At 36.9% G+C, this 12160-nt stretch overlaps 2 protein-coding genes across 2 annotated transcripts in view; one reads left to right on the top strand and one right to left on the bottom strand.

Moving 5' to 3' along the window:
- LOC103512036 (5-hydroxytryptamine receptor 2C-like) overlaps window positions 1-5146 on the bottom strand; it is a 37047-nt gene extending 31901 nt beyond the window's left edge. The window contains exons 1-2 of the mRNA XM_017445227.2: window positions 4905-5146; window positions 2717-2812 (exon numbers count right to left, since the gene is read on the bottom strand). Coding sequence (XP_017300716.2) covers window positions 2717-2812; window positions 4905-5128 — 320 coding nt within the window. The 5' untranslated portion in view covers window positions 5129-5146. The remainder of the gene's footprint in view (window positions 1-2716; window positions 2813-4904) is intronic.
- A 5871-nt stretch (window positions 5147-11017) lies between these two features.
- On the top strand, window positions 11018-12033 carry LOC113468593 (zinc finger protein 2 homolog). Its single transcript, XM_026825625.1, has one exon. The coding sequence runs from the start codon at window positions 11062-11064 to the stop codon at window positions 12031-12033; it is 972 nt and encodes a 323-aa protein (XP_026681426.1). The 5' UTR covers window positions 11018-11061.
- The last annotated feature ends 127 nt before the right edge of the window (window positions 12034-12160 follow it).

Here is a 12160-nt window from a genome sequence, read left to right as displayed (position 1 = left end):
TTATACGACCCTTTTCGAGTAATAAAGCGTGAACCCCTAGATATACCATACGAAGTCACGGTGAAAGAAGAATCTTATGAAAGCGACAGTATAAATGTAGAAGAAAACAATAGAAATGATTGTGTTTGCTGATCGACCTTGAGATTGGCAGGCTGAGGCATCCTAGAAGTCGAAATATAACAGTCAGCTTTAGTCAAAACCGAGATCTCCAGACAACCAACATTCTTTCCTTGCCCTTGTATGCTAAGAGAGAAAACCGAGTCCTTGAAATTTACTAATCTATCTGATGATTCTGATGCCATTTGATCTGAAATTTGATTAAGTCAAACATGGCTGAACCAATGAGATTGCGCTTTGGACGTCAACACAGCGAAATCTCACAATGTCATTGGTTCAGCCATGTTTGACTGAATTAAATTTCACATAAAGTTTGACTGAATTAAATTAAATTTCACATTGGTTCAGCCATGTTTGACTGAATTAAATTTCACATAATCGAAATTAAAATACAACTCCTGGTACACATGCCTATGGAAAATCCTGTTCAACTAACACCACCAGAATCGAACCCGGGACCTTACACCCGCGCTAATCCTCGAAAAGCTCTGGGAATAGTGGAAATTATTAACAATATCTTTTCATCCCACGCCTTCACAAAGTTTAATGTAACATCATACATAAAAATCGATCAACCCCCCAAAGCAGAGAGGAGAGGGAAGACTTTTTCATTGAATAGGCCGTAAAGAATAGAGCATCTCTTGTTTGTACAGCCATAATGGGAGCCTTTCGTCTCGCTGGGGGACGTTAAATTAAAAGTGAGAAGCCACAGCCACCTCAGTCTCACCCTGGCAGAATAATAAAAAGTATATATGTATGTAGGTACCTACTTATAAAAATGATAACATGATGTAAATTCTATTCTATTAACATAAAAAATGTCAATAAGGGCACACTTTAAATTTTCTTGTGCCCTTATCAACAAGAACTGTAGCCATGAAGGGCGGCACACTCTGAATTCATGTACTTTGGTAATATCAGTCAAATAGGTTTCACTAAAACATATATTATGTACAGTTAAACATGTGTGGCCATTAAGGGCACACTTTTGATTTGATACTTCATACCTACTTTTACATACTTTGGTAATATCACTCAAATGAGTTTAAACAGGGTGCCCCCCCCCCCACAGTTTACACTTTAAGGACTCGTACAACCACATAGTTTAACGATCAGTCAACTTCAACAAAACAAGGTCATTTTATTCCCAAAGCTCCAGTTTCCCTCTTCCATTCATAAAAACGCTAAACAATATTAGCAGATAGGGTAGGTGGGGGTAATTTAAACACTGGGGGTAATTTTGACTTTTTGAGACATCTCCAATATTTTCCAATACTTACTAATACAATATTACAATATTACTTACTAATACAACATTTTCGTATACTTTTCCATGCATAAAACTGTAAACAATATTACAAAATAGGACCATTAGGGGTAACTTGCACACTGGGGGTAATTGTGGCTCCATTTTTTTCCAACCCTTTTTTGCTGAATCAACCAGGCTTCCATTTAACCTTTAGTCCTACTGTAGGTATAAAGAAATCAACTTTTCATATCCCGTTTTCAGTCACAATTTGGCATGTATCGAATTTAAAATCTATAACTTTCAAAGTCGACGTAGTGGATGTTTAATTTTCAAAGTAGATGACTCAAAATTACCCCAACCCACCCTAATAACCATCTTTCTTTTTCTCTCGAATTGGGGGTGCTTAAACAAAAGTTCAACATATTTAACGACAGTTTAACATAACTTCATAAATGTGTAAAGGTGTCCTTTATGTCTAGAAAGTTTATGCCAAGAAAAAATAGCTTTTTTTACTGAGCACACATTATGCAATAGAGTAAAACATATCTATAGAAAGTTTAAACCAAGAAACAAAAACATAAAGAAGCGTAGGGGTTAGTTTCCAAATGGAAAACACATTTGAAGAAATGGAGCACCAATAAAACGACATCGGAATAACTTACCTGTCTCTGACAAACAACCATTGGAATAAATGTTCTGGTGTGAGCATTACACGACTTTCTGTTACCCTAAAAATGTCTGACCGTAGTTTTAACTCGAATAAGAAAAAAACCCCTAGGCTGGGAGAGTAGCGAGTATGCCTTATAACCGCTCGGTTGCGGGTTCGATTCCTGGGGCAGTTTTATTCTCGGGAAAGGCTTTATTTCTTCTATCTTGTCTTCCTTCTCCCGTCGATTCTGCTATCCTGTCTCCCTTCTCTCCTAGGGGGCGATAACACCTTAGTACTTTCAGTTACCCCTAGCAAAAAAAAAAAAAAATCAACCACCCTAATATAAACTGTAGACAGCATCATTCAGCTGACATAAACCATCTAGGATATTGAATGCGATATCACACTATCACAGTGTCTATCTGTATGCCAAGTTGTACTTTATATTGAAATAGTCAGGGAAAAGCAATCCAGATAAACAACTGAGACTCTTTCTCTCTGTCTTTTCAGAAAAAAAAACACGTGTAAAAGAGAGAAAGGAAGAGAGGGAGGGAGAGAAAGAGAGAGAAAGATTCTCTACCATTGCACATGTGACATGTTTGGCAACAATGCCTATTTTTTTGCTGTCACATTGATCTGGACACACTATAGTCAGCAACGTTAAGTTTGTGGACGAATGGGACGGTCTGATGGTCACTTACCTAAAGTTGACCAGGATGGGTGGAAAGCGGAACTTGTCGATTACTTGTGGCGTCTGAGTTTGCTGATCGACCTTGAGATTGGCAGGCTGAGGCATCCTAGAAGTCGAAATATAACAGTCAGCTTTAGTCAAAACCGAGATCTTCAGACAACCAACATTCTTTCCTTGCCCTTGTATGCTAAAGGAAAAAACCGAGTTTGTCCTTGAAATTTACTAATCTATCTGATGATTCTGATGCCATTTGATCTGAAATTTGATTCAGTCAAACATGGCTAAACCAATGAGATTCCGCTTTGGACGTCAACACAGCGAAATCTCACAATCTCATTGGTTCAGCCATGTTTGACTGAATTAAATTTCACATAATCGAAATTCGAATTCAACTCTTGTTACACATGCCTATGGAAAATCCTGTTCGACTAACACCACCAGAATCGAACCCGGGACCTTAGACCCGCGCTAATCCTCGAAAAGTTCTGGGAATAGTGGAAATTATTAACAATATCTTTTCATCCCACGCCTACACAAAGTTGAATGTAACATCATAAATTATAATACATAAAAATCGATCAACCCCCCAAAGCAGAGAGGAGAGGGAAGACTTTTTCATTGACTAAGCCGTAAAGAATAGAGCATCTCTTGTTTGTACAGCCATAATGGGAGCCTTTCGTCTCGCTGGGGGACGTTAAATTAAAAGTGGGAAGCTACAGCCACCTCAGTCTCACCCTGGCAGAATAATAAAAAGTATATGTAGGTACCTATTTATAAAAATGATAACATGAGGTAAATTCTATTCCATTAACATAAAAAATGTCAATAAGGGCACACTTTGAATTTTCTTGCGCCCTTATCAACAAGAACTGTAGCCATGAAAGGCACACTCTGAATTCATGTCGGTAATATCAGTCAAATAGGTTTCACTAAAACATATGTACAGTTAAACATGTGTGGTGATTAAGGGCACACTTTTGATTTGATACTTCATACTTTGGTAATATCACTCAAATGAGTTTCACCAAAGAGAGAGGGAGAGAAGGAAACTAGGACAAAATAATGACAGAATGTAGAACAAATGAGAAAAGGAAGAGGGAAGAGGGAGAAAGGACAAGGAAAAGGGAGGGAGAAATAAAGAAATTGAAAAAAAAAGAGAGAAAGGAGGAAAAAGGACGGACTTCGAGGCAACAAAATAAACAGATTAAAATTTAAACGATTTTCTGAAGAAAAAAAAGCGCGAGAAAGCCATTGAAAAAAAACTGATGCTATGAGAAAGAGGTAGGTAGGTACCTAAGTGGTGTCTGTCTATGTTTATAGGTAGGTACCTAAGTGATATCTGCTTGTTTGTTTATGGGGGTAATGGAGCAGTTGCAATTGGGAAAATATTATTAATAAAAGGTCGATTCCTACGTAAAAAGTTGTGAAAAATCCAAATCTGAGGTCAAAACTCCGAGTTGGACGCGATGACACTGTCATTAAAATTTGAAAATTCTGTCCTTATAAAAGCATGTTTTTCATTAGAGACAAAAAAAAAGTTAGATCAGATAGGTATTTGTCTACGTCTACAGACAGAATTTGTGAGAAAATAAAAATGTATTTTTTTTTTTCTCCTTCCAGGTTCTATCTTCTTTCTTTTTCTCTTCTTCTCTCCCTCTCTTCCTCTTCTTCCTAATCCTTTGAAGAAAAAGAAAAAATCCGTTGGTCCTCATTTTTCCTGCTCTATGACTTTGAAACATCACCCAAGTAAGCGCAACTGATCTATTAGGTAGGTATAATCTCACAACCGAGGACTCTTTCAACCGAGCTTTGGAGGCGAAAACTTGGTGAGGCCAAATACCTACTAGGGTATGAGTCGCCAACTCGCCATGGATGTAAGTAAGATATCGGTAAGCGCGTGCGATAATAACTCACCTGCGTTAATTGTTCCTCCCGCCCTAAGTTCGGAAGGTCGGCATATCCGCGGCTTTTCCCGGTGACTTTTCCGAGTTGCTCAAGAAGCGCGCCTTTTTTCGCAAAAGTTGTACGGTTAGCGCGTACGACGTTACATATTACCCTTCTTCCGCAACGCAACGATATTACGGTAAGCGCGTACCTACGATATAAGCTTAACACAAACTGTAGGGCTATTTGCCCCTACACGTAAGACTCAGAGTGATGTTTTTTTTTTCTGTATTAAGCGGACAATAATGACTAACCTCAGTTTATTGTTCCTGCCGCCCAAAGTTCGGAACGTCGGCATATCTGCGGCTTTTCCCGGCGACTTTTCCGAATTACTCAGGAAGCGCGCCTTTTTGCGCAAAAGTTGTACGGTTAGCGCGTATGAGATTACCATGATAAGCATTGGAATGTAGAACGCCACCAGGGATCCGAAGAGGAAGAAGGCGCGGTTGTTGATGGCACAGCGCTTCCCCGTCTGCATGATGTTGTTCGGATTGTACAGTCCTGGGGAAGCAAAAAAGAAAAAAAAAATAGTCTTGTAGTGGATTTCACCAACGACTTAATGAGAGATTTAACTAATGGGAGAATTTTCAATGATAAAAAAAAGGTGTTTTTAATAATCTAAAAAGGAGTTTTTAATAATCCAACAGGAGTTTCAAGAAACTCCTCCTTTATGGAACATTAAATACACCCTTTTGTATTGATCATTGAAAATTCTCCCATTAGTGAAATTTCTCATTTTTAAGCCATTGACTCACCATTAGTTTGAAATGTAGCGCGCCTGCTTTGAAAGCTCTAGGTCGCGAGTTCGACTTTCTTGGTTTTATTTTCCACGGGGTTTGATAGAGGTAACTGTAACAACGGAACTATTACCTTCCCGAAATCAAAGAAAGAAAGAAAGAAAGAGGACGGGATGAGAGAAAGACAGCCGTTCTGAGAACGAACCGAGTGGATTGGAACACATCACATGCCTTCAGGCACACTCCATTTGTCAAGGGTTTAGGCATTGCCTTGCCCTTGGGATCAATTTAATTTGAAGAAACCTATTTACTGATGAAAATTTGTAATGAACCCTATGAGGATAAAATTCGCCCCCGGTGGGGCTCGAATCCTAATGCTTACAAGGTACCTACATATGAAAACAAATTGTCTTCATTGGATTCGAAAATCAACTGCTATCAACCTCTACAACTGGACTTCTCATTTCATCATTTTCATCGCACCCCACAATAGACAACCAAAAACGTCCATGAGCTTTTAGTGGAAACCACAAAACGTTTATTAAAATTTGAAGACACTCAGAAAAGGCTGTTGTTATTATTATGTTCAAGGCTTTAAAGGGAGGTTTTTCACCCAACCAAGCTTTTCCACCGATTTATTTGCACTTGAGTGTAAAGAATAGTTTGTTGAAAAATAATTTCCGATAATGTTGCACAAATAGTTGCAAAAACACACGGTTAACATTTTGCAATATATTACCCCGTTTTAGGGATCCCCACCACCCCGCCGCAACAGGAAAAATGGGGGGGGCACCCAGATATAAAATGGGGTGGGCGGGGTGCACCGAGATAAACGGTTAAAATGCCACAGATCGCCGCCATTTTCTTTTGAAACAAATAAATCTCTGTTTTTATTCCCTCTCCTCTTCTTCTTCCCTCCCTCTTCCACTTCTTCTCCTCTTTCTCTTCCTTTACCTTGCCCTTCTCCCTCTTCGTACTTCTGCTTTTTCTCTTTCTCCTCCATACTGACCTCAAAATACTAGGCCAGATATTTCCTAGTACCTACCTCTCATCCCCCCCCATCCTGACCCCAAAATCCTAGGCCAGATATTTCCTAGTCCCTCCCTCTCATCCCCCCCCCCCTACAGCTCTCCATTGAAAAAATCTCTTTCCCCTTTCTCTCGTTTCAACCTCTTTTGTCTCTCTATTTCTCCCTTCGTCTCTTTTTAGTCTCTTTCTCCCTCCTTCTGTCTCTTTATTTTCTTACCCTAATACCTCTACCAGTTTACCTTCGATTCATCTTTACATTCTCGTCCTCCCTTTACTTCCCCCTCACTTCCTCTCTCTCTCCCTTTCTCTCTCTCCCTTTCTCTCTCTCACTCTTGCTCTCTCTCTCACCTCACCACCAAAGTTTCTGGAGAATGGTGTCAGTATGTCGAAAGCTACGATAAAACATACCACCACTAATGCTCACTGAAAGCTTCACGGACTTCTGTTCCAGAAAAGCTTTGGTTTTTGCAAGCTACCTAACCTCCTCTTTGGTCTCCCAATATAATTTAGTGCACAAGGATATAGGTATTTACAAATTTTATTCCTCTGGTTAGTATTCCTGGAAACGAGGATATATGAGAGTAAGTTTGGTCCTCTTACCCTATTTGCTAAAGATTTTATGTGAATGCCTTCTATTTATGTAGTTATGCAACGTGCGACAGAAAAGTTTTGGTGCTTATTAATTTGTACTGCTCGAAATTTAGGTACGGGTGAGAAAAATTCACCAGGACATAAGGTACACAACAATGGGGCTGCCTGGAAGAGACTGCCAAGGAACGCCTACCCTACATAAATAGGAAGAAATAGCGAAAAATTTTATACATTTCAAAACGGTGTTGAAATTTGAAACAATAAAAAAAAAGATGACGTAAGGAGAGAATGAGAACGAAATCTAGGAAATAGGGAGGGAGACTTAGAGAATGAGAAAAAATGTAGGAAAGAGGGAGGGAGACTTAGAGAATGAGAAAAAATGTAGGAGAGAGAGAGAGAAAGAAAACGATAATGAAAAGGGGGATAGAGAGAAAGGGAGAGAGGGATTGAAAGATAGGAAAGAAATAGGGAGAGAGAGAGAAAGAAAGAAGAAGGAGGGAGATTGTTTCATTTAGTACGTCTACCTGTACCATTTCCTTTTTCTTCTGCTTTGTTTCCTTTTTCTTTCTTTCCCTTTTTTCCCTCCCCTGTTCTTTTTCTCCCTCTCCCCCTTTTCTTCTTTTTCCTCTTGAATTGAAATAAAATAGTGTTAAATTGTAAGTGCACATTTTAGAAACAAATCAGTTTCAGACAGAGAAAGTTGTTTTCAGTTGTTCTTGGAGCAGAAAATAATCCTGGTTTTGTTCTTGTAGCGGAAAATAATTACAATGGATATATATTTGTTATTTTGCTTTGTTCAATTTGTTCAATATTTGTTGAAAATTTTGTACAATAAAAGTACTTATATTACCATTACCATTTACCATTACCATAGGGAAATGCTTAGGACTTGGGCTTTGAATTTGATTACCTTTGAAATTATCTGTTTTGCCCCAGACGAGAGGGTCGCCCGTCCAGTCGCTGAAGAAGAAAGGACTCAAGGACCGAAGAGGTCCATACACCCCGAACTTGAGCTACATTTTTTGCGCACGTAATGGCAAAAAAAAAAAAAAAAAAAAAAAAAAATTTTTTTATTTTTTTTAAAAAAAAAAAAAAAAAAAAAAAAAAAAAAAAAAAAAAACAAAAAAAAAATATCAAATAAAAATTACAAACATGTATGTCTCTAGGGTATGCATCTGACATAAACATAGGGAAATAGAGAAAACATAAGCAAAAGAATCACGAGTATCATTATAATCCAACCATTGAAAACACATCTGTAAAAGAAAGCACCTAAGGAGGAAGGAAAAGCAGAAAGAGTGCCAACATAAGAAGGGCAATAAATACGAAGAAAAAGGAAGCCAACTGTCAAAAAACGAACACATAAAATACAGATAAATATGAGTTCCTGGTGAAAAATAAAATAAAGGCGAAAAACATTAATATATCGAATTCTGTAGAAACTACAGGCGGACAATTAATTTTCCACCGGTGAAACTTATACAGGATATAACTGGAGAAATATCAAGCGAAAATGTGAGATATACACAAAATAAATGGAACACTGAAATAATTATAATTTATTATATTAGGTAAAACAATAATAAAATTAAATCAATACAATGCGAATGCAATCAGACATTTGTAGGTACATAATATCACTGAAATATTTAAAAAGAAAGAGAAGGATAGAGATGAATACATATAGGTATATCTTTTTATAGGTAGGTAAAAGGAGAGAGAGAGAGAGAGAAAAAAAAAGTATTTGATAAAATATTAGTTGATAATTATAATAACAACAATAGTTGATGTTAATCTTTTTCCATAGTTCAAAAAATATTTTTTTCTCGCTTTTTTGATTAATTTATACATAATTATTATCCATTATACTTACATATAATTTCTTGATTATACATACAGAGCTTTAATTTTTTTTAAATGTTCCATGGATAAAGACATAAAGAGTAAGCCATAACATGTATAACATGTATTATATTTAATGATGTTGAATTGTACTGTGTATTTGTTAATAATTCAAATTTTCTATGTTTCAGGTAAGAAGAAAATTTCTGGCTCTTTCTTGCTGAATAAAGACCTGTAAGTACCTACCAATGTACTTTTGGGCTAACACGTAGCTTTGACCCGGGGCATCGCACGTCTTGGTAAGAGCTTTCTATTGTTCGTAGGTTCCGAGAGGTGTAGGTATAAAACGTCAATTACTTCGAAAAGAAATGAAACGACTATGATCGATTTATATTCTCCCTCCCTCCCTCCCTCCTTTCTCATCTCTTCTCTGTCTCTCCCTCTCCCTTTTTTCTGTCCCTATTTCTCCGTCTTCTCTTTCCCCCTTTTCTCTCTCTTCTATCCCCCACTTCCTACCTCTTCTCTCCTCTCCTTCCTTTCATATCTGTTCTCCCTCCCCCTCTTTCCTCTCTTCTTTCTCTTCCATTCTTTTATTTTATTTTTATCACTTTTCAGTCTTATTCTAGATTTCTAATTATTTTCACAAATGTATTTCTCTCTTTTTCTCTCTCTCTCTCTCTCACTCTTTCTCTTTTTATTTCTCTTCCTCTCTATCCTGCTCCCTTTTGTAGTATGGTTTTTTGTCTCTTCTTTTTCATATTCTTTTTCCTGAGGGAAAAAAGAGATACCTATACGAGCGATCAGTGTGTGAACTATGAAATGTGAAATGTGAATGAGTGAATGGATCTCGTTCTTATAATATAAGAGCACATCCGAGGTAAGGTATACATTACACCAGGATACACTGAGTGGCCAATAACCTGAAATTATTATTATACAATGGCATGCAGCACATGTGCATGATGCATGCCAGCACATCCGAGGTAAGGTATACATTACACCAGGATACACTGAGTGGCCAATAACCTGAAATTATTATTATACAGTGGCATGCAGCACATGTGCATGATGCATGCGCACATCCGAGGTAAGGTATACATTACACCAGGATACACTGAGTGGCCAATAACCTGAAATTATACGTCATGCACCAGATATTTTATTCAAATCTGGGATTTTCCGGGAAATAACATATATTAAGACGATAAGACGTATGTCGCTCGTAGGTGCGTATTTACCTATCCATAAAAGACAAGCTTTTGGAGCTTTTCTTTGCAAATAATAATAATAAAATAAACAAAAAATATTACGCTGTTAGGTACATTTATTTTATCTCTTAAATATATTCCCTCCTCCTTCTCTTTTTCTCTCTCTCTCCGTCTTTCTTTTACGCTACCTCCAAGAATATTTACATAAATCTCTTCACAAATAATATGAGAGAGAGACATTGAGAGAGAGAGAGAGAGAGAGAGAGAGAGAGAGAGAGAGAGAGAGAGAGAGAGAGAGAGAGAGAGAGAGAGAGAGAGATTTACATAAAAAGTTATTATAAATCGTAGTTTGTCCCGATGTGTTTTTTCTCCCTCTCTTTCTCTCTCCCTCTTTATCTCTCTCTCTCCCTCTCTATCTCTCTTTCTTTCCCTTTGATTGAAAATAATAATAATAAAATATTAATAAATATATACTTTAGTAATGGAAAGTAAAAGAAAAAGAGGTTTGATAGAGGGAACTGTGTCACTGTTGAGGTTTCATCGTCTAGATAGGAGAAAGCCAGCTGTTCCGAGAACGAACCTTATCTGTTTGGGATAAAATCCGCTCCGGGCAGAAATCGTTCCCGCGACCCAGCGCTTACAAGACAGCTATGTAACTCTTAACGAGCCTGTCTAACAGGGCGCAGCGATTGAAATGCCTTGGTGCAATTAACTTTCCATTTTTGCATCAGTCGTTATAATTTTTTTACTATCACTTTTGCATCTCACATATTTTTAAAATCGGTAAAAATTGTCTGTTCGCAATTTCTGTCATAGTGGTAAACTTTAGTCGCATTTTTCCCCCTCGACACCAACTAATCAAATACAATGAAAGTTTATCTTATTATCCCTCCTATGCCCTTCTAATATATCCTCCCCTCCTTTCTATACCTCCCCTCCTACCTAATAAGTGTGGTGATTTGTGTTCAAATGAATTTTCCCGCAAAGGTTATTTGACAGAACATATGGAACAACACCAGGGTATCAGATATAAATGTGATTTATGTTCAAAGGATTTTTCATACAAAAATAGTTTGATACTACATATGAATCTACACCAGGGTATCAGATATAAATGCGATTTGTGTTCAAAGGAATATTTTCACAAAAGGAGTTTGACAGAACATATGAAACTACACCAGGGTATCGGATATAAATGTGACTTGTGTTCAAAGGAATTCTCACGCAAATATAATTTGACAGATCATAAGAAAATACACCAGGGTATCAGATATAAATGTAATTTGTGTTCAAAGGAATTCTCACGCAAATATAATTTGACAGATCATAAGAAAATACACCAGGGTATCAGATATAAATGTAATTTGTGTTCAAAGGAATTTTCCCGCAACTGTTATTTGACAGAACATATGGAACAACACCAGGGTATCAGATATAAATGTGATTTGTGTTCAAAGGATTTTTCATACAAAAGTAGTTTGATAGAACATAAGAAACTACACCAGGGTATCAGATATAAATGTAATTTGTGTTCAAAGGAATTTTCCCGCAACTGTTATTTGACAGAACATATGGAACAACACCAGGGTATCAGATATAAATGTGATTTGTGTTCAAAGGATTTTTCATACAAAAGTAGTTTGATAGAACATAAGAAACTACACCAGGGTATCAGATATAAATGTAATTTGTGTTCAAAGGAATATTTTTTCAAAAGGAATTTGACAGAACATAAGAAACTACACCAGGGCATCAGATATAATTGTGACTTGTGTTCAAAGGAATTTTCACGCAAAGATAATTTGACAGATCATAAGAAAATGCACCAGGGTATCAGATATAAATGTCATTTGTGTTCAAAGGAATTTTCACAGAAAGGTTCTTTAAAAATTCATATGAAACTACACCAGGGTATCAGGTTTAAATGTGATTTGTGTTCAAAGGATTTTTCATACAAAAGAAGTTTGAGTTCATAGAAGATAAAACCAATCAATTCAAGTCATTAATTATTTGTGGAAAAGTAGAGCTTTTTTACAGCTTTTGCGTATATCACGGTAGTGCCTCCTTTTGAATTATTTTGCATTTATTTTTTCATAGAAGATA

The sequence above is a fragment of the Diaphorina citri genome, unplaced genomic scaffold (genome assembly GCF_000475195.1).
Source record: "Diaphorina citri unplaced genomic scaffold, Diaci psyllid genome assembly version 1.1 scaffold783, whole genome shotgun sequence".
Classification (NCBI taxonomy): Eukaryota; Metazoa; Arthropoda; class Insecta; order Hemiptera; family Psyllidae; genus Diaphorina; species Diaphorina citri.
This window is presented reverse-complemented; position numbering and strand designations above follow the sequence as displayed.

Excerpts from the sequence above, each read along its gene's own strand:
- LOC113468593 (XM_026825625.1), top strand. The coding sequence starts at position 11,062 with ATGGAACAACACCAGGGTATCAGATATAAATGTGATTTATGTTCAAAG.